The sequence below is a fragment of the Aquarana catesbeiana genome, linkage group LG06 (genome assembly GCF_042186555.1).
Source record: "Aquarana catesbeiana isolate 2022-GZ linkage group LG06, ASM4218655v1, whole genome shotgun sequence".
NCBI lineage: Eukaryota > Metazoa > Chordata > Amphibia > Anura > Ranidae > Aquarana > Aquarana catesbeiana.
The window spans coordinates 245,839,827-245,862,469 of NC_133329.1; the positions used below are offsets into that span (position 1 = coordinate 245,839,827).

The window sequence follows — 22,643 nt, forward strand, 5'->3', positions numbered from 1 at the left end:
AGTGACTGGGCGGAGCCGAGAACACAGTGACTGGGCGGAGCCGAGAACACAGTGACTGGGCGGAGCCGAGAACACAGTGACTGGGCAGAGCCGAGAACACAGTGACTGGGCAGAGCCGAGAACACAGTGACTGGGCGGAGCCGAGAACACAGTGACTGGGCGGAGCCGAGAACACAGTGACTGGGCGGAGCCGAGAACACAGTGACTGGGCGGAGCCGAGAACACAGTGACTGGGCGGAGCCGAGAACACAGTGACTGGGCGGAGCCGAGATACACATAGCCGAGGGTTCTCGGCACCGTTCACAGTCATGCCCAGTCCCTATGATGGACATAACACAGGTCCAATGGCGGGACTGGGCGTGACTGTGAGCGGCGCCGAGAACCCTCGGCTATGTGTATCTCGGCTCCGCCCAGTCACTGTGTTCTCGGCGGCGCTCGTTCAGCGCCGCCGAGTCCCTCCGAGCTCCGCAGCGCCATATTTAAAACTACACGCTATGTGAATGTCGGCGGGGATCGCTCCGATAGATCACAAAATAGCGGGGATCGGCGTATAACACGCACCCACGATTTTCCCCTGATTTTAAGGGGAAAAAAGTGCGTGTTACACGCCGATAAATACGATATAGATATAGATATATATCTATATCTATATATCTATATTTATTCTCTTATACATATTTTTATAGATCCCAACCTGATTAACTTTTGGGGTACAAGCCTTTATTTGGTCCTCCATGTGATGTTTCCCTGATCGGTGCCATTGGGTGGATCAGTGTGGATAAGGGGGGACCTGCTGCCCACCTCTTTGCTCTTTTGGGCTCTGGAGTGGTGGTTTCTTTTATGGTCGCCGCCAGGATTTCAGCAGTGAGACTTTTATGGTGATTTGTTTGGGTATGTTTCTTTATGCGATTACTATGCTGGATGTCTCTCATTTTAAAGCAACAATTTATTCATGTTATATAGTATCTAATATTCTTAATTCTAAATTTCAGTGTATAGTGTGATTTTGCTCCACGACCTGCCCCTGATGAAGGGACGTGTGTGTAGTCCCAAAACGCGTCGGCCCATCTGGACGAATTAACGAATAACACCACCACTCAACATCATTGCTTTTAGTGGTTCTATATAAATTTTGTATCTATTTTTCTATGTATATATATTGTTATTCTTTGTGTATGGTATTTTGTATATTTTGAATAAATTACATATTTTTATTATACTCTTGTTGCCGTTAAAGTTCCACCATTTTGGGGGTATTTCTATCTCTAATCTCAGGGATGTTGGCAACTATTATGGATGGTCTTTTTTCTTAATTTATTCTGAAAACTGCAGAAGTCTTCCCCCCACCTTGGTGAGGAGGGGTTGCCTCTTCATGATGAGGCTTTAGGATTCTGCTTTGCAGGTTTCCGACCCCAGGACTTCTTTTGAGTCTGGGTCTGACCCTGAGGTTTTCTGCCACTGCCTAGAGGCGGAAGCCCCTGGCGCAGGGGAAAGAGCCCGTTTAAATGGAGGGCGCTTATACTTTTTGACTGGCAAAAGAGTACTTTTCCCACTAGAAATTGTTTGGATATATTTGTCCAAGTCTTCTCCAAATAGTCGCTCCCCATGAAAAGGGAACCCAGTTAGGAGGTTTTTACATGGTGCTTCAGCTGACCAATTTTTTAACCACAGGATTCTACGCATATGCACAAGCGTAAGGCGGGACACCTGGTGAATAGAATCTTTAATGGCATAGCACAATGCTTTTGGTAGTTCAGCCAATTCCCGAGCTTGTTGTGCAGGAACATCTCTAAGGGCCTGTTTAAATTGGTCCTTTAGGGATTGACAGACGCCTATTGCAGCAACTGTAGGCTGAGTAATGGCACCTGCCAAGGAAAAAGTTGATTTTAACAGGGATTCTAACTTTTTATCGGTTGGATCCTTAAGCATTTGTGCATTGTCTACAGGACAAGTTAGGCCTTTATTCACACTGGAAATCGCAGCGTCAACTCCTGGTACTTTCCATTTTTTGGAGTATTTCTCCTCCAGGGGATAGAAAATGCTTATCCAAGTGATCCCATTCAGCAAAAATAAGCTGTTCTTGTGCAGGAAACGCATGCAAAGGTTGAGAAGGTTTTAAGGAACTCAAAGAAGAAACCGAGCTTCCAGGAGACTCCGTTAGAGGTAGCATGAAAGTAGATCGAATCATCTCCGTAAGAGATTGTATCTGTATCAGCAATTTCTCAGATTGAGAGGCTGAAAAAAGTTCATCTATCGTTTCCTCCGCAGAGGAATCATTGGTTTGTTTTTCCTCCTTTTCGCCTGAGGGTAACACCTCATCCTGTGCTCACTGTTCCACTTGCTAAGGTTCTAATGTGGGAGAGGGAGATCTAGCACACTTCCTATCCATTTGAATGGAGGATGAGATTAAAGCCGCTAATCTTCCTTCCAGACCCTGCAGGGTGGAAGAAAGGACAACTTCAGTCACGTATACAGGGGCTGAGATGTGAGAAGCAGTTGCACCATCAATTTGTTCCAATGGCTGACGCTGGCTTGCCATAGCTGGTAACTCAGGCGAGGATGACAGCGTGGAAATGCGACTTGAGATCCTATCGCCTGGGGGTGAAACCTTTAGTACCTTTTTGGTCTTTGTGGTGTTTTTTTTAGTAGGCATAGTCCTAAGCACAGAAAAAGAGGCACTATACAATTGCACTTAATCGCTGAATATAGTCATGACATTTAACCATTCCGTTCTTATAGGCGAAGGGAGGGGACGTCCCTCCCTCCCACCGCCATCCGCTGATTCTCCGGGCTCAACTGTGCCATCGGGGGCCCGGAGAAAGAAATGCCCGTCCCCAGTAGTTTGCGCTCAGAAGCGAACGCACACGCAAGTCCCGCCCACATACGTAAACGCCGTTCAAACCACACGTGAGGTATCGCCGCGTGCGTTAGAGCGTGTGCAACAATTCTAGCACTAGACCTCCTCTGTAACTCTAAACTGGTAACCTGTAAAAATTTTCAAAGCGTCACCTATGGAGATTTAGTACCGAAGTTTTAAGTACCGAAGTTTGGTGCCATTCCATGAGTGTGCGCAATTTTAAAGCGTGACATGTTAGGTATCTATTTACTTGGCGTAACATCATCTTTCACATTATACAAAAAAATTGAGCTAACTTTACTGTTTTGTTATTTTTTAATTCATGAAACCGTTTTTTTTTTCCAAAAAAAAGGCGTTTGAAAAATTATTGCGCAAATACCATGCAAGATAAAAAGTTGCAATGACCACCATTTTATTGCCTAGGTGTCTGCTAAAAAAAAAACATATATAATGTTTGGGGGTTCTGAGTAATTTTCTAGCAAAAAAAAAAAAAGATGGTTTTTACATGTAGGAGAGGAGTGCCAGAATAGGCCCGGTATTGAAGTGGTTAAAGCCGCTATAAAGTTCAGCCTAGTGCTGGGAAAAAGGTGTCCTTCCTGTATCAGGAATGCCCGTTTGCAACCCTCACGTGTCCCACAGCTCTTGTGTCCCTGTGTGCAGACTGCTTCTTTCCTCCTCACCAGCTGAAGAGAGATTGTCCCAGCAGTGGTTTTATTTGTTTTAGTCTGCAGTGTGTCCTCATGGATGTTTCACGGCACTGCGCTTAGGCCCCGCCCCCTCAAAAAAGTTCCACCCCTTTTCTCATTTAAAATGTTCCCGCACTTGTGGGCGGCATTTTCGGGTCTACAGACCCAACCGAGGGGGGGGGTGGGCGGGGCCGAGCAGCAGGCAAACAAAACAGCATTAAAAACAGTACATAATAGCATCATCAGTGCAGCAGGACCTCAACGGGGGGGGTACAGCACTGATGTTCCCCTAACCCTCCGGTCCCTTCAGGGGGGAGAAAGAAAAACATTTGGCAGATTTCTTTTACCTGAGAGAAAAAAATCCTCTTGTACACGCTGCTGCGGCCACACAGAGACTGATTGAGCTTTACAGGGAAGACAACAGATTAAGGTATGTGCATAGACTCCCTCTAGTGGAGAATTAAGGCATGACAACATTTTTTCCCTTAAAGAAGAATACATAGGTGTTTTTAGTACCCAAGTTTATTCTATTACCTTATCCCCGCCGCAGGATTTGCTGAATTAACAGACAATCCAACCTTCACCCATCACGGCGGGCTGCGTTTAGCAAACCTTCAAGGACCGGGTCCCTAGATATCGGGGTTCCAACTCCCTTGGACCTGTAAAGCACACCACCAGGAAAGCTTTAGGTAATGTAGCAAGACCTAAGCCCTGGGTTCCCAAGGTCCAGCCCTACAAAGAGAGGCGTTACAGGCAAAAACCTTGTGCTTCAGATACGAGGCCCCAGGTACCATCCACTTAGGCCTCAGTGGCCCTTTGGATGGATCTGGTCTATGGAGGCTATTTAAATCCAGCATGGATCTCTCCTGGAGCTCCTAAGAGCACATCTTCACTCGTGACCCACACCTTAGACACTGGCGAAAAAACTGATGTGCTCCTGGTGAACTTCCTGGATTGGGTATACCAGTCTCCATCATCTAAAGGTGGTCTATAACCCATTAAGGAATTACTTAGGCCCTGTGTCCCATGATGTACGATAAAGAAAAAACAATTACCTCCTTATGGGCCGGATGCCTCCCTAGAATAGCCAAGTCCACTTTGTACCTTCTGCTTAACCGTGGCGGCTTAGCTCTCCCAAATTTCGTGCTATACTGTATTACTGGGGGGTCGTCCTTGTAACGGTTCAATGGTGGTTTGCACAATCCAGAAACAACACTGCTGTCACACTTTCTCAATACTCTGTTTACTCCCCTGTAAGGCAATCCCAATCTTTCTCACTTCCACACAATCCCAGATCCTTCCCTATGGTCCAGACATTACGCTACTGAAACATTATGCCACAGGCTCTCTTCTGTCCTTTAATACGCTGCAAGACTATCGATTGCCCAACCATAGGTTTTTCCTATTTCTACAATTGCAGCATGCAGCTGCTGCACAATTTCCTTGTAGCATCATACTGACCTCTGACCCCTTAGAAAAGCTGTTGTCTTCCAAAGATCTCTCTAGACCGCTGTCAGGACTTTATTCTCAAACGATTCCCTCTGTAATGTTATTTCATATTGATGTTGCACTATACATTGGGCTTATTGCCCCTCTTTCTTTTTAGAGAGCATGAGATACTGTTGTTATAGGGTTACTTATTCTTTGTAATTCTTAATTCTTTTTCTTTCCCTTTTGTACTTTTATACTGAACTCTATACTCTGCAGACTTGAACAAAAACTTACACTGTTAAAAAAAATAAAAAATAAAAGGAGAGAGATTTGGTTATCAACAAACACGAATTGGCCTTTTTGCCCCATCATCGTTGGGTCAATGGTGTCTTGAGAACACACTGGAATATTTTAAAGGAAGAGAATGTTTTAGGTCCAGCACTTCCTGCAAGTCCACAGATAATCTTTAAGAAGGCACATTCCCTTAGAGATGTGCTAGCACCTAATCTAGTAGTACAAACCCCTAAAAATAAAATGTTTGAAAACCTCATTGGATCCTATCCATGCAGGAGATGCAAAGTATTAAAAACTAAAACTATTTGCACCTCCTTTTTTCCCTCAAGTGTTACCTCTAAAAATTATACCATCCGCGTGTATCTTTTACGTTGTTCATGTGGTCTCCAGTATTTGGGGAGGACCACACGGGCATTAAAAACCTTTGCTCAACACCATGGAAAAAACCCCTCTTTGCAGGTTATAGCTGGGTTAACATAGGGGTTATTGGAGCTGCAGCACCAGGCCCCTACCATAACATAGGCCCCCTGTCACACACACACCCCACAAAAAAAGGGGCATAGCTCAGCCCATTGGAGCCCAAAATTTTTTTATGTTGTGAAAGATAAATGTTACGTCGAGTAAATTGATACCCAACAAGTCATGCTTCAAAATTTGCGCCCGCTTGTGGAATGGCGCAAAACTTTGACCCTTAAAAATCTCCATAGGCGACTTTTAAAAAATTCTACAGGTTACCAGTTTTGAGTTACAGAGGAGGTTTTTCCAAGAATTATTGCTCTCACTAATGATAGCAATGAAACCTCACATGTGTGGTTTGAACACAGTTTTCATATGCGGGGCGCTTTACTTTTTTTCTTCCCTTATGCATTTTACTTTTTATTTTTATTTTTTAAACTATCCATTTAAAAAAGGAATGAAACATCCCTTGTAATAGAAAAAAAAGCATGACAGGACTTCTTTAACGTGAGATCTGGGGTCAAAAAGACCTCTCACATTTACACTTAAATGCAAAAAAAAAAAAAAAATTCTTCCTTAACACCATTGGGCGGAAGTGACGTTTGACCGCCGCTTCCGTCATCCAATGGTATGGAGCCAAGTGGGGGCCATCATTCCCTCACTCAGCATCCAGCCTCCCAGGGGAGAGGGCCCAATCGTCTCTGCCGCTAACGACGCCTCCGGTAAAGCGGCAGAGACCACCGGGGAGCGGCGGTACCACTCCCGCCCCCGATAAAAGTGATCTTGGGGCGAATCCACCGCAAAGACCACTTTTATCTGAAAGCAAACCACCTGCTGTTTAAAACACGAGGTTATGGCTGTTATCTGCTGCTATAACAATGGTATTCCACGTGAAACAGCTGCCGTATGACGACGGTGGGCAGTTCGTAAGTGGTTAAATACAAGCTGGCACACTCCATTTGCAGCCGACTGAGGAGGATAAGCTCACAGTGCCTCTCCTCAGTGTCAGAGGCACTGAGCTCAATGGACAGCTTGGAGTCTGGTACCAATGGTAAAGTACCATTGGACCAAGTTGTCCAATAAAAATACTGCAGTGGAGGCTCTCCTCTTACTGAAGTATTGTAGAAGGGGGCATGTATCTAAAAGACAAATGCTCCCTTCCAGCCCAGCCCTCCTAACTAGAAGGAAAAACATTGGTTTATGGGTATAGGATTTACCCACAATCCCATGTTTTTCTCACACAGTTAAGAGGGAGAATGAGAATCTGCTGCTGTTGAAAAGGTACTGTTATAAATCAAGCTAAATCATATATTATGCTATATGTTATAACATAATTTAATATCTATTTATTGTGAAATTACTGGTTGGAAGTTATAACTTCAAATTTCAGATATAGAAAGAAAGGGATTCCCCGTCTTGGGAACAGCACTTAGATATGGTCACAGAACAATAGAATTGAAAAAGGTCAAAATTTATTGAAAATACATAGATAAAAACATAGGTGTCATGGAGTGTACATATCAACCATAACCGATACTGCAAATCGTTGTGAAATGTACACTCAATGACCTATGTTTTTATCTACCGTATGTATTTTCAATACATTTTGACCTTTTTCTATTCTATTGTTCTGTGACCATATCTAAGTGCCGTTAAAGTCCTATCCCAAGAAGGGGAATCCCTTTCTTTCCATATCCTTATATTTGGATGTTGGCACTGTGAAACAATCACTGCTATCTCTTTATTAACCGCTTGCCGACCAGCCGCCTTCAGTATACTGCAGAAGGTTGGCACGATCCCGCGAACCATCATAGCTAGGGATGCACCGAATGGGTTTTTTTGTGCCGAAACAGATACCGAAAATGAAAAATACACTAGGCCGAAAACCGAAACAGCACCGATACCGAAAGTGACTGTTTTTAAAAATATTTTTATACAGGAGATGGTCAGAGACTGGGGACATGGTACAGGAGATGGTCAGAGACTGGGGACATGATACAAGAGATCAATGCAGCCTCACCAGTGCCTGTCATGCAGCCCGCGTTTGCCCCTCAGATGCAGCCTCACCAGTGCCCGTCATGCAGCCTGCCAGTGCCCGTCATGCAGCCTGTAGATGCTATAACTTTTGCGCAAACCAATCAATATACGCTTATTGTGATTTTTTTTTACCGAAAATATGTAGATGAATACACATTGGCCTAAACTGAGAAAAAATTTGCTTAAAAAAAAAAAATGGGGATATTTATTACAGCAAAAAGTACAAAATATTGTTGAAAAATTGTCGCTATTTTTTTGTTTATAGCGCAAAAGAAAAACCGCAGAAGCGATAAAATACCACCAAAAGAAAGCTTGATTTGTGAGAAAAAAGGATGTTAATTTTGTTTGGGTGCAACGTCGGACGACCGCGCAATTGTCAGTTAAAGTGACGCAGTGCCGAATCGCAAAAAATGGCCTGGTCATTCTGCAGCCAAATCTTCCGGGGCTGAAGTGATTAACTTAAAACTTCAGTAATTTGTCCGTTAAGCCACCTGCTTGAGTACAGATTTTGAAAATATAGTAAATTACCTTAAACAATATATAATTATTTGTATATTACTTATGGCAATGTACTCCTTGCCACCCAGGCCAATTCTGACACTTCTCTCCTACATGTAAAAATCTATTTTTTTTGCTAGAAAATTACTTAGAACCCCTGAACATTATATATATTTTTAGCAGACACCCTAGAGAATAAAATGGTGATCATTGCAACTTTATATGTCACACGGTATTTGTGCAACAATTTCTGAAATGCTTTTTTTTTGGAAAAACGGTTTCATGAATAAAATAAAATATAAAAAAAAAAAAAAAAAAAAAAAAAAAAAGAAGACAGTAAAGTTAGCCCGATATTTTTTGTATAATATGAAAGATATAACTAGAGGTGCGCATCTTCACTGGTCTCACGATCCGATTCGGATTATCTGGTGAACGATTCCTGACGAGCTCCCACTTCCGCTTGGGCCGCCCTTCCTCCCTGCAATCTTCTGGGACACATCACAGGTCCCAAAAGATTGCCTGGCTATGCAGGACAGCGCAGTGAGACATACACACCTGGCTGTGAAGCTGCAAGCTGTCACAGCTGGATGCCCACAGTAGTATTGCCAGCGCCGTGGATAGGCGGGGAGAGAAGGGAGGGTTTGGGGGGGCCACGTCGCTGAACTGTGGGACAAGTGAGTGTCTTTAATAAAAAAAGTCAGAAGATACACCTTTTTTTGTAGCTGCTGACTTAACAAACGACTGGAACTCCGCTTTGATATAAAAATAACCTCACTCAATTAAAAAGTGCACTAATCTGGTGCACTACAGGGTACAGACATTCACACACACTGCTGCTGGCAGGTCAGGAGGGATTACAATCCACAGGTGACAAACAGCCCTGTGAAGTTCCCTGTACTGTCTCTGTGCTGACCAGTGGCAGCTGGTGCTCAAAAGTTTTGGGGGGGGGGGGGGGGGGACGCAAACAAACTGAAAAATACTGAACCTCCCCCATCAATTGCAGCTTCACTTGTGCCCATCAAACGCAGCCACCACTTCACTAACCCCCCCCACAATGCACGGGCCACCACTGGGGCTGAAAGACCGTACCCTGGCATTCCTGTTTGCACCTTCCAGCACACTAGGAGTTAACACAGTGGAATGTGCAAAGGGGAAGCCGGGGAAATGTCAGCACGGAGTGTGTACAAGGTGTAAGTAGAGTACAAACACATTTGTACTCTACTTACTGTTAAAATTACTGTGTCTTAATAAATCCCGTGTTACAATCAGTGAAGTGCCCCGCTGTATGTGCTTTTTAAAAAAATATGGAACTTCATACCGAATTTCACGGTACAATACATGCCACTCATATGACTGCCCTGCCCGACCCGCCTCTCTTGTCTCATGTCTCTCCTGACGTCAGCGGGGAATTCTCAGCCCCGCCTGCCCCTACAGTCAGCGGGCGGGGCTGAGAATTCCCCGCTGACATCAGGAGAGACATGAGACGTGAGAGGCGGACCGGGCCGGACAGTCACATGAGCAGCATGCATTGTACTGTGAAATTCGGTATGAAGTTCCATATTTTTTTAAAAAAGCACATAGCACTTCACTGATTGTAACACGGGAATTATTAAAACACAGTAATTTTACCAATACGCTCGGAGCGCTTTCCCGGGAGGGGCGGGCATGTCGGGATGCTGTCACTCGACAATCGATTTTCTGGTTGTATAAATCGATACCGCATGCAGCGATTCCATCACCCCTAGATATTACGCTGTGTAAAGATAACAGATATAGAATATAGTTACCCAATATAGCACGCTTTAAAATTGCGCATACTTGTGGAATGGCATCTGTAACAGAACGCCCCGCACTCCACTTGAGTGCTTTCGTCATATACTGCTTCCTCCCATTCTGAATATAGATATCAGATATTCCAACCGCTGACAACCACAAACAAGGCAATACTTGTTTGGTTGCTCACCACGAACTGTTTATTAGAACAAGAATACAGTCTTATATACAGTTGAAAGGAGGTCGTCCCCCCCCCCCCCACTCCTGCTCATACTACTCTAACAATAGACTTGTAACCAGAAACATAAATTAACATGAGCTAATTAACTAATCATTTCCAAACTAGGAGACCAGGTCCTAGCCTTGTCTCCTAGCTCACTGACTATACAATACACATCATAAATATCAACACAGAAATTCTTCACACAATAGCACAACTAATTATTATACAGGATTTATATAGCGCCAACAGTTTGCGCAGCGCTTTACAACATGGGGGCAGACAGTACACTTACAATACAAATCAATACAGGAGGGATCAGAGGACCCTGCTCGTTAACAAATTAACACAAACAATGGGTGAAAAGACTCAGAGCCCACACTAGCCTTATTTACAATAAACACATTATAGCAGACAACAGACAGACAGGTGGCTAGAGTTGATGACATCAGCATCTTCTATGAGTCCCAACATTATGAAGCAGTCACTATTTCTAATATGGCATATACAGGGTTCCCAGAGTCTGTGTGTTTTGGGGGGACATGGACTTGAATCCAAAGTAACATTACTTCAAGGTCCCCAGGCATACACCTCACAGAGTATTGTTCCCTTAAAATACAGGGCCCATAATCAGTAGGCAAGAGGCTAGCATTCAATACTCTCCAAAAGCCCCTGCCCTGGCTAGGTCTGTCACAGCGCCAAACTTCAGTACTTAAAAATCTCCATAGGCGTCACTGTAACATTTTTTACAAGTTACATGTTTACAGTTACAGAGGAGGTCATTTGCAGGGTATGTAACCCGTGTTAACTTTGTAAAGTGTATTTTCACTTTGAAGAATGAACTTCAGTAAATAAAAGTGAAGCTCTTTTCACTTTAACCGCTTCCCGCCCGCCAGCCATCATATGACGTCCTTGACTTTGAGCGGTGATATCTGAAAGATGCCTGCAGTTACAGACATCATTCAGATATATTCTTTTTCAGCCAGCGATTTCCTACACCAGGGATATACAATTAGTGGACCTCCAGCTGTTGCAGAACTACAAGTCCCATAAGGCATAGCAAGACTGACAGCCACAAGCATGACACCCAGAGGGAAAGGCATGATGGGACTTTGCATATCTCTGCCCTACACCATAAGAATGTTCATAGTGGCTTTTCAGCCTTTTGATCGTTGTTACGGACAGAGAGAGGGGACATCCCCCTCCATCCGGTGCTTCTCCGGGCTGCTCGCCACTGCTAAATCGGCGAACCGGAGAAGGGATCCGCCGGCCTCGGATGCTGACCATAGAGATTTCCAGCGGACCAGATGGTCCCCGGAGTCTCTATGATCACTCGAAGGCCAGGCGAGATGTTATGACGTCACACCCAGCCTCTGCATTCGAAAAATGGCACCGCCTCGGCTGGGAAGCGGAGATCGTGGGGGTTTTTATTTATTTTTTTTATTTTTTTTATTTCAGGCTTCCCAGCCTAGAGGGGACTTATTGACCCCATATCTCACTGTAAAGAGGACCCGTCATGCTTATTCCTATTACAAGGGATGTTTACATTCCTTGTGTCAAACTAGAGAAATAAAAGTTAAATAAAAAAAAATAAAACATTTTTAAAGTGCCCCTATCTCTGTGTGCTCACACGCAGAAGCGAACGCATATGTAAGTCACGCCAACATATGTAAACGGTGTTGAAATCACAAGTGAGCTATCTAGCCCTAGACCTTCTCTGTAACTCAAAACATGTAACCAGTAAAAAATTTTAAAGCGTCGGCTACGGGGATTTTTAAGTACCAAAGTTGGGCACCATTCCACGAGCGTGTGCAATTTTGAAACGTGATATGTTAGGTATCTATTTACTTGCGTAACATGTTTCACATTATGCAAAAAAATTGGGCTAACTTTACGTTTTGTTTTTTTTTTCCCTTAAGCATGAAATTGTCCCCCCCCCCCCCCCAAAAAAAAAATGCATTTGAAAAATTTCTGCGCAAATACCGTGCGAGATATAAAGTTGCAATGACTGCCATTTTATTTTCTAGGCTCTCTGCTATAAAACGTATACAATAATGTTTGGGGGTTCTATGTAATTTTCTAGCAAAAAAAAAAAAATATGAGTTTTACATGTAGGAGAGAAATGTCAGAATTGGCCTGGTAGGCAAGTGGTTAAACCCAATCGTGCGCTACCAAAATTCACTTTAAAAGTTCTTTGGAACATAATTTGCTATTCAAAGTGAACACTTCAGCTTATTAATATACTTTCCCTGGTTAACTACTTCTTCAGTAAATCAACCCATGTGTCTGGATACATTAGTGGCCAGTGATGATGGTCAAATGCACAGTGCTTTTGACATCAGTTTAAAGTGGTCGTAAAAGCAGGTGTGTGTTTTTTTTTTTACCTTAACCATTCACCTACTGGGTACTTTCACCCCCTTCCTGCCCAGGACAATTTTCAGCTTGCAGAATTTTGAATGACAATTGCGCGGTCATACTACATTGCATCCATATGAATCTTTTATAATTTTTTTTTTTTTTACACACAAATAGAGCTCACTTTTGGTGGACACACACACACACACACACACACAGCAGGGCTCGGAAGCGAGCACGCAAAAGTGCCCCCGCGGAAAGTGGTTTGCTATGGGGGTACTAGGCAGGGTGAAGGGCCAGGAACACCGCCGGTGGGGGGACACGGGGAGCAGAGGATCGGAGCTGCTCTGTGCAATATGCGGGTAGGTCATAAAAACTTTCCATGTTCTTGATTCTCATCAGATTACTTTACTAATATACTAATGGGTACTAAAGCAGCAATATAGCAAAGATCAGGGCACAATGATAACAAGCTCTAATTTCCTGGAATCTTAAGAAAGCTGAAGGAGGTTCAGCCAGCATCCAAAGCTTAAGTTCCTTGATCCCAGGATTGTCTGAAAAGGCCTGTGGAGGCGCTTCAACAAACAGAAGTACAATGAGCACTCTATGTCTCTTCTCCTTATCTTCCCATTTCTTCTATATACACTTAGCTGTGCATGTTAAGCTCAATGTAAAATCCCAGCATCTGTCAGCTGTCAAGATGGATGAACTTCAGTGCGCATGCTCTGGAGTTACATCCCAACCTGGCCAGTCAAGGTGACTGAAGAACCTGAAAGAAAACTTGAAGCGCATATACTTACCCATTTTAAGCCCACTCTGGTCCGGTCATGTGATCCAGCTCCTGTGTCAGCCAGCTGCCGAGGAAAGGAGGGAGCGCCAACAATGGCAGGAACATGGGAGCCTATGGGTGACGTCATCACTCCAGGCTTTCCCAACCGTTTGAGGACTATCCCCTGTAAAAAAGTATATGCAACTTTTTTTACACAGGTTAGACAGCACATGTGTTAGGAGGGGGAAGGGACATTTTTATGACTAGTTGGGTTTTTATTATTCTTTAAAATGCCTTAAGTATTAAAAGTCACCAAATTTCAGAAACGCTTGATGTTTAAAAAAACCCAGAACAGGCATAACTTTGTGCTAAAGTATCCAGATGTGTCCCAATATCCCCATATCCAAGTTGTCCAGCTACAACACTGCTAAAATGAAAAATAAAACTTGAAAAGGAAGATAACAAATGTTTATAAAAATTTCCTGTTACTAAAAAAAGACAAAGCTTGTAATTTGGTATTAATGCTAAAATATTTGATCAATTTGATTGAAGATACTTAGTATTTAAATACAATATATGTACAGAATTTTTTCTATTAAAATATTACCAAATTAAAACTATGTATAACAATCTCACCTTAAAGGAGATAACAGATATATATAGGATTCATTGCAGTTAACTATTTTTACACGTGCATTGACCAGTGTTTCAGAACTTTTTGCCAATGTTTGTCTGCATATGTGACTCATGACAACCATTTGATTACCAGGTGGAACTTTGTAAATGTTGCAAGCAATCTTTGCCCTTCTACTCGATCCATCAACTAAAACAAAATGAAAAACAAGTAAGGTTTTAAACATATTTTATTACAAACCATATCTAAATATAAATACACCAAATAAAGCATCTTGAGCTGTGGTGTGCCTGTCCTCAGCAGAGCAATGTGCTTAAGATGATGCCTGGAGCCAGTGGGCTTCAAGCCATGGCTTAAGCTCATTCAAAAAGTTAGGACATCTTACCATTGGAAAGTACATCTAGGAAAAGGCGATAGTAGCAACAAGGTAGAGGACAATATGCTCCTATGCAGTAGAAGTGATTTTTAATTCAATCTTATTTTTTTGAGAAAGAAAAATTGAGATAGAAAAATTGTACAGTAGACATATGTCATTCAATAACACAAACAGAAATATGCATCCTTGCAACACTGGTGTCATACCGTCTCTTGGTTTAGATCATTTGTGAGCTTCAATTAATTTAGTGTGGTATATAAGCCTGTATACCGACAGAGTCTAACCTGGCTTATTAAGGGTAGGTGAGCACCACTATCTACTCAACGAGTGGTGCCCACTCATTACAAGTAAGCTAGGTCTTTTCTGAATGTTTTCTCTGAGGGGGAAGCTGTGTGTGCCACCGTTCCGGTCTGATGAGACTAGAGATTGTGATTTAGGTGATCATGTAACACTGCAACATTTAAAGGTACAGGAGAAAAAGAGAGAGAGGGGATAGAGGGGTCAAGGCAGTAAGGAATGTAGAGATTAAGAGAGACATTCCACTCTGGCTACTCAGGTGCGTCGGTGGAGTCCTCTGAGGCCCATGGAATAAATTCTGAGGGATATCGAAACACACCACGAAGTCCAGGTCTTAGAGAATTCCTCCTCTTTACCCGTTTCCTATGACAACATTCATTCCAATCTACTGATTTGGTCCACTTCAATTGCCCAATCCCCCAGGGAAGGCATGCTCGTCGACTACCAATGTCTGGGCAGAACCGTTCTAGCAGCCACCAGAAAGTGTTTTTTTTTTACCTATTTAAGCGGTGCAGGGAGCAAAGATAGCAGAACTAGCTCAGTAGAGGGTGTGACTGAGGTTGCCATGAGTCTGCAGTACAAGTCGAGGACCAGAAGTAATTTTTTAATAAATCATGACAAGGTCTTCTTCACTGCAGTCACTACTCCCTGTACAAATGTCCCAACCCTTCATAAACATATGCACCATCCTCTACACAGCTTTAAAAATGTCCATGTCACTGCTGCTATATATGCACAATACCAATCCTTAGTCAATATTAACCACTTGCCGACCGGCTCCTGTACATATATGTCGGCACTTTAAAGATGGATGTCTCGGTAACGGCAGCAGCTGCTGCCACAATCGAGGTATCCATCTTTTCAGCCAGTGGATTCGCCGCAAGATCACCATTATCGGCGGCGGGAGAGGGGCTACCCCTCTCCCACCACTCTCCTGCGCCCTTCGCCTCTTACCTGAGCCGTTGGCAGCGGCGGAGGCGATCGGGACCTGTCCGTAGCTGGATATGGAGACGAGTGAGGGGAAGATGGCCCCCACCCGTCTCCATACCATAGCCGGGGCGGAAGCGGCGTCAAAACGTCAGCTCCGCCCATACGTCTTAAAGGGCAAAAATGACAAAAAATTTTTATACTTCTTGCATTTATGTCCAAATATTAGATCCGAGGACTTTTTGACTCCAGATCTCATATTTAAGAGGACCTGTCATGCTTTTTTCTATTACAAGGGATGTTTACATTCCTTGTAATAGGAATAAAAAAAAGTGACCTTTTTTTTTTTTTTTTTTCAAACAGTGTAAAAATTAATAAAATCAAGTAAAATAAATAAGAAAAAAAAAAAAATTTTAAAGCGCCCCATCCCGACAAGCTCGTGCACAGAAGCGAACGCATACGTGAGTAGCGCCCGCGTATGAAAAATGGTGGTCAAACCACACATGTGAGGTATCGCCGCCATCCTTAAAGCGAGAGCAATAATTCTAGCCCTAGACCTCCTCTAACTCAAAACATGCAACCTGTAGAATTTTTTTAAATGTCGTCTATGGAGATTTTTAAGGGTAAAAGTTTGACGCCATTCCACGAGCGGGCGCAATTTTGAAGTGTGACATGTTGGGTATCAATTTACTTGGCGTAACATTATCTCTCACAATATAAAAAAAGAAAAATTGGGCTAACTTTACTGTTGTCTTATTTTTTTATTCAAAATGTGAATGTGCGCTTGTAAGACCGCTGCGCAAATCCGTTGCGACAAAAAGTATTGCAATGACCACCATTTTATTCTCTAGGGTGTAAGGGAAAAAAAATGTATAATTCTAAGTAATTTTCTAGCAAAAAAAACTTGTTTTTAACTTGTAAAACACAGAGTCTGAAAGAGAGGCCTGGTCTTTAAGTGGTTAAACGGTATACTGTGTTACTTTTTATGGCAGCAATTTCTCACACCATCACTGTCTGGACAGTGCTGATTACATTTACCCTCACCCAAATAGTAATAATAATAAAAAAAAAAAAAAAAAAAAAAAAAACTCTCTCTAGCAATACACACCAAACTGAGCATGTGCAGAGTGCCTCACAGGGCTCTGTGCTATCAGCAGATGGATTGGGGACAGTAAAAAGTGGAGAATCAGAGAAGACAGGATCAAATAGCCTTTTTACACAATGCAAAGGTTTAACCTCTTAGGTTCCACAGTGAGTATACCAAACATGCTTTACTGCATATACAGACTAATTTTACTGTGATGGGTTTAGGAACACTTTATAAATGTGTCCACTAACTCTGGTAGGATTTTATATTGTACACTGAGGTGATGGTGGTGCACTTAAGGGTGTTGTGGTGTCCGGATCAACTAAATTTGTGGGGATCAAGATTCCCTTTAGGGTCCCTTCACACTGAGGCGGTTCGCAGGCGCTATTGCGCTAATAAAAGCGCCTGCAAACCGACCCGAAAGTGCCGCTGCTTTGCCTCCAGAGGGCTTTCACACTGGAGCGGTGCGTTAGCAGGACGGGAAAAAAAAAAGTCTTGCTAGCAGCATCTTCGGAGCGGTGAAGGAGCGGAGTGTATACCGCTCCTGCCCATTGAAATCAATGGGACAGCGCGGCTATACTGCCGGCAAAGCGCTTTGCGGTGGTATTTAACCCTTTCTCGGCTGCTAGAGGGGTAAAATCGCAGATTGCCGCCATTACTAGTAAAAAAAAAATAAAAAAATAATAATAATAGTAATAAAAATGCTATAAATCTATCCCCTATTTTGTAGACGCTATAGCTTTTTGAGCAAACCAATCAATATACACTTACGATTTTTTTTTACCAAAAATATGTAGAAGAATACATATCGGCCTAAACTGAGGAAAAAATTTATTTAGAAAAAAAAAAATTGGATATTATAGCAAAAAGTAAAAAATATTGTGTTTTTTTCAAAATTGTCGCTCTTCTTTTGTTTATAGCGCAAAAAATTAAAACCGCAGAGGTGATCAAATACCACTAAAAGAAAGCTCTATTTGTGGGGAAAAAAATAATAAAAATTTCATTTGGGTACAGTGTTTCATGACCGCGCTATTGTCAAAGTGTGACAGCGCTGAAAGCTGAAAAATGGCCTGGGCAGGAAGGGGGTGAAAGTGCACTGTATTGAGATGGTTAATCTCCTTACACGTCCCCCTCGGATCTACATGGACTGGACTTCTAAGTGCACTTTCAGTGCAATTTCAAGTGCATTTTGCACTTGTAGTGCAAAGTGGATTTGTCCTTAGTAAATATAACCCCCAATGTGTCAATTGTTGTGCCATCTGCTTTTATGCTTTAAAGCACGATTTCGTGTTTGTACGTACATGCTCACATTGTATTTTTTTTTCTATTTTTGTTTTGACTGTATTTTATTTATGATACAACACAATTGAGAATTTTCATAGGTACTGCGTGGCACTGTTTAATTATATTACTGTATAGTGGACAAATTATTATTGTCACTACTATTCATCACATATTACACAAACTCAACATGTGAACAGGTATGCAAAAATAACTAAAGCAATGGCTCCAGAGTTTCCTTCCCGCAACTGTACAACAACGCATTAGTAAACATCTCTTGTGATAACAAGCAGTCACAGGTCCTCTTCACCGAGACATCTGGGGTCTATTAGACCACAGACATCTCCTCTGCGCTTGAAATCTTCTAAACCAAACGTGGATTGGTTTAATCTGAAGTTTTCCTAAGGCGGCATTGGCCGGCAAACAACCGATAGAAACCAGAAGTGACGAAAACCCTTGTCGCTTTCGATTTCTGACATCGCACAGTGGGAGGAACATCGATTCCTCCCACTATTTCTGAGGAAAATGATGCCACCAGGCGCATCTTTAACGGGCTCCTCAATCGCACAGGAGAGCCTGTTAAAAGGCAGCAGGGGTGGCAACCCCTATCCACCGCCTGTAAAAGAAATTCAGTCACTCAGATTACTTTAATTTTGGGCAAAATCACTGGCCCTAAAGAATGATATCTTGGTCATCGCTGCAGCGATGACAGAGATGGCACCCTTCTCAACCAAGGATGTTCAGGTACGTCCTATGGACAGGAAGTGGTTAAAAAGATAACCTGTTAAAAAAAAATTACATTTGCACCAACTGTATTGGGTCAAGTAATATGTTGGGGACTGCGACTTCCAAAGACCACCCCCTGGAAACACATACTCACTTTTGCTGCACTCATCTGCCACTCCAATGGAGCCGGCACAAAATACCCAGCACTTCCTGGAATGAGGGACACATGTGAAACCTCCAAGAATGAGGTGCCTGGGCCTAAGTGCCAACAGTCAAGCCACAATACTGTCAGGGAAAGAAAATGTGATTCCATAAACCCTACGCAAACTCTGACACAGAGTGCAGAAGAATGGAGCAGCAAAAATTTTCCCATTGCAATAAATTTCCCCTACATTAAAAAGATGTAACAATGCAGAGAATAATCGCAGAGTAATCACTTTCCACAATCACACCACCATCTGTGTAATATAGGTAATCACTACTTCTCTCCCCTCCTCACCAAAGCAGTGTACGACTATATTCAACATCTCAAACAAACTAGTATTCACCAGTCTGAGTGCCAACAAAAATCAAGAACAGTCACACAAATTAAAGGGTATACTAATATTGTACACATTAGAGCATGATATTGGACTTGAATAGCTGATGTTTCATGCACTCTGCTATGCACGATTGTGTGTACTTCAGCTAAATGCCAGATTGATTAGCTTTGTTTGACCCTTTCCTTTATAACACTATTATATGAATGCGTCAGCACACCACTTAGGGGGGAAACCTTGCTAGTTTATCTGCATTTAGATTCTTATTTTTTTTAAATATATATATATATATATATATATATATATATATATATATATATATATATATATATATATATATATATATATATATATATATATATATATATGAGGTTGAAAAAAGACAAAGTCCAACCTATGTGTGTGATTAATCTTTTTTATTAATTTTCTACACAATTTATACAAATACATATACCTTACTTTATAACTATAGATAATATCCCGTGTCCCTGACAAAGGGCAATATTTCCTTGTTCCCTTTATCACCTACACAGGACCTCAAATTTTTTATATTGCAATCATATATAGATCTTTTAAGGCCACTAATTACTGTGAGACTTTGCTATACAGGTTACTAATTTTTATAAATTGATGCCACATACAAATGTCTTTCAGATGTGTTTCTTTGACCGATACTATATAATTATTGAATAAGATTCACACTTGAAGCCAGGATCTATCCAATAAAGAGCCGTAAGGACCCCATTTTGGTGACAATAGATTAGTGAAAGGGTTTTAGAATTTATAAAAGTTTGCACTTAAATAGGTTTATGATGTAGAGTTGCTAAAACTTTTTGAAATAATTTTGCAGAGAATTATTGCAGAGGAGTCTACGTTCCCCCCCTTCTTTCATGGTTTAAAGGTTAAACCACTTCTCATCCAACTTCACAGAGTGGCCAAGTGTCACCTTAGCAGACCATAGACTGAATAGGTTCCTCCTTATGCTAGGATCAAAAATTCGATATTTGCATATTACGATCATATCCTCCGTTATATGTCTCATCTCCAGGGAGAATAAGGTTAATGTTTATAGCTGTGCCTTAAAATTGAGGCCCTGGGGGCGTGTCCGGATGTGAACGGCGGCGGACGTGTCAGTGAAGAGCTCCGGGAATCCTATTCTCCATCCTAAGCCATCCGTGCATAAAAAAGTATAAAAACAGCCAATCCACCTACCTACCTGTCCCCCTCTACAGTGTGCCAAGTTCTGGGCCTGTATTGTGGAGAATCCGTCCGCTGCCATCCGAGGGGCCATCGATCCTGTGCGTCCGCGGCCGCCGCCATCTTCCGGGCCTGTGCACTGCTGGGGGGAGCTGTTTTCGGCCTCATCGCGAGGTAAGGGTCTCTCCCCTCGCCATCCTGCCAGCCCATCCATCTGCCTGGGGAGGCCTGGTGGCCGGCCGGGCCGCTGGGACTGTCCATCGCGGTCGCGGCCTAGTGCGGCCTAGCGAGGCCTGCCGGACACCGCTCTTTCCTACGCCGCGGCCCGCGGAGGTGCGGCGCGGGCGGCCTGCCCCGGGCTCCGGAGTGCGGACACTACCCATCTGCCTCACCAGCCTTACCATACACCATCCTACCCATTGTGCTCGGCTGCCCTGTGTAAACTGCCAGTGTGAGTTGTTTTGGGGCCCTGTTGCATCATCCTTCCTCTGCCTCTGTCCCTGAGCTCTGGGCCTTCCCTACCTGATATACCCAGCCATCTACCCCCCCTACCTAGAGGGATTGCTGAGAGGTGGAGGGCTGCTAGTGACCAAGACCTGCCTATTTGTGCTGCGACCCCCTGGTGTTCATAGCCTGCTGCAGAACTAGATTACAGCCCCCTGAACGCTGACCTGGAAGTCGATCGCCCGCTATAAGGCTCCCCCCCCCTTGAGACTGACCAGATGTCCTCCTCCTCCTCCAAAAAGGGGAAAAAGAGCTCCAAGACCGCGGCAGCCAATTCACCGCTCCGGCTACCACCGCCCCCTTCTCCGTTGCAGGATCCCACACTAATCGGACGACTCCGGGTTTTATTGGCCGAAATGGAGATGGATCCTGGGGGGGCCCCGGAGGCGGAAATGTCAGCCCCATTGCCTCCCGATAGTACAGCCATGATCCTTGCTGCGATCGAACGGAGCAGGACCTCATTGCTGGTGCGCATTGACCATCTTGCGGAGGAGTGCAACCTTATAAGAAATGACCTTGACAAAATAAGGGGGAGAATGTCCGAAACTGAGTCTAGAATATCAGCCACCGAAGATCTTACAACCACCCATGCCACCTCCATTGCCGAACTGCAGCGCACAGTACAGTCCCTTGTCGCAAAGTCTGATGACGCTGAAAACCGCCTCAGGCGCAACAATATCAGAGTCCTGGGGCTACCCGAGAAAGAGGAAGGGGATCGCCCGGCTGAATTTGCGGAAGAGTTTTTTAAAAACCTCCTGGGCCTTACAGACGTCCCACCCACCTACGTGGTAGAAAGGGCCCATCGGGTACCCACGGGCCGTGTTATTCCTGGAAATCCCCCCAGGCCTTTTCTGGTCCGCTTCCTTAACTATCGGGACAGGGACAGGATTCTCTCTGAAGCTCGCAAACACCCTGCACTCAAATATGGAAACGCCTCTGTGCTCCTTTTCCCTGATTTTTCGGCTGACTTGCAGCGGAAGAGAAAAACCTTCAATGATGTTCGTAGGCGGCTCAGAGATAAGAACATAAAGTACAGCATGCTCTACCCTAGCCGTCTGCGGGTCCAGCATGACGGAACAATCCGGTTCTTCGACAACCCAGCGGATGCTGATGACTGGCTGATCAAATTGCAATGAAGCACTTTCCCTACAAAAGTTATCTGACGCACGGATTTCCCACATCCTTGCCAACTCTATCCTACCAGATTTCCTGTAAGCACCGGAGCCTCTCCAAGAATACATCGACAAGAGGTTCACACTTGACCCCCACGGCTTCTCTCTAAGAAGTGGAAGACCAGGTGCTTTCCATCAACCTGGAGGAATTACCGCCCGTCCCCTCTCATCGAGAAGGAACGCTTGACCACGGAAATGGCTACCCTACGAGTTTAAGCCACAAATTAAACAAATTTATGGACTCTGATAGAACACTGTGACTTCAATCCAGGGTCGTGATTCGCTTAGTTTTATGCCCCTTGAATATCATTAAGTCACCAACTTTATTATTTTAGTTTTGGGATCAAGCTACAAGCCAAGTTATGTTGGGGAATAGGCTGCGTGGCAGGGAGTTTTTTGTTATATGTAGGGTTGATCTTTTTCCCTACAGTTTAAGTATGCTCACCGCTCTACTGCTCTCTCTATATACATACTTCAGGATCTATCTGTGTACTAGACCGCCAGAAACTGTTTTACTGCCTTTATTT

The 22,643-nt window shown here is 43.4% G+C and overlaps 1 protein-coding gene across 4 annotated transcripts in view; it reads right to left on the reverse strand.

The window, feature by feature from the left end:
- Window positions 1–22,643, reverse strand: part of TBCCD1 (TBCC domain containing 1) — a 146,146-nt gene that overhangs the window by 90,166 nt on the left and 33,337 nt on the right. For all 4 annotated transcript variants that reach the window (XR_012244973.1, XR_012244972.1, XR_012244974.1 and 1 more), the window contains exon 4: window positions 14,013–14,199. Coding sequence is in view for 1 of the 4 variants with exons in the window: in XM_073633129.1 (XP_073489230.1) it covers window positions 14,013–14,199 (187 nt within the window). In the remaining 3 variants the exon portion in view is untranslated. The remainder of the gene's footprint in view (window positions 1–14,012; window positions 14,200–22,643) is intronic.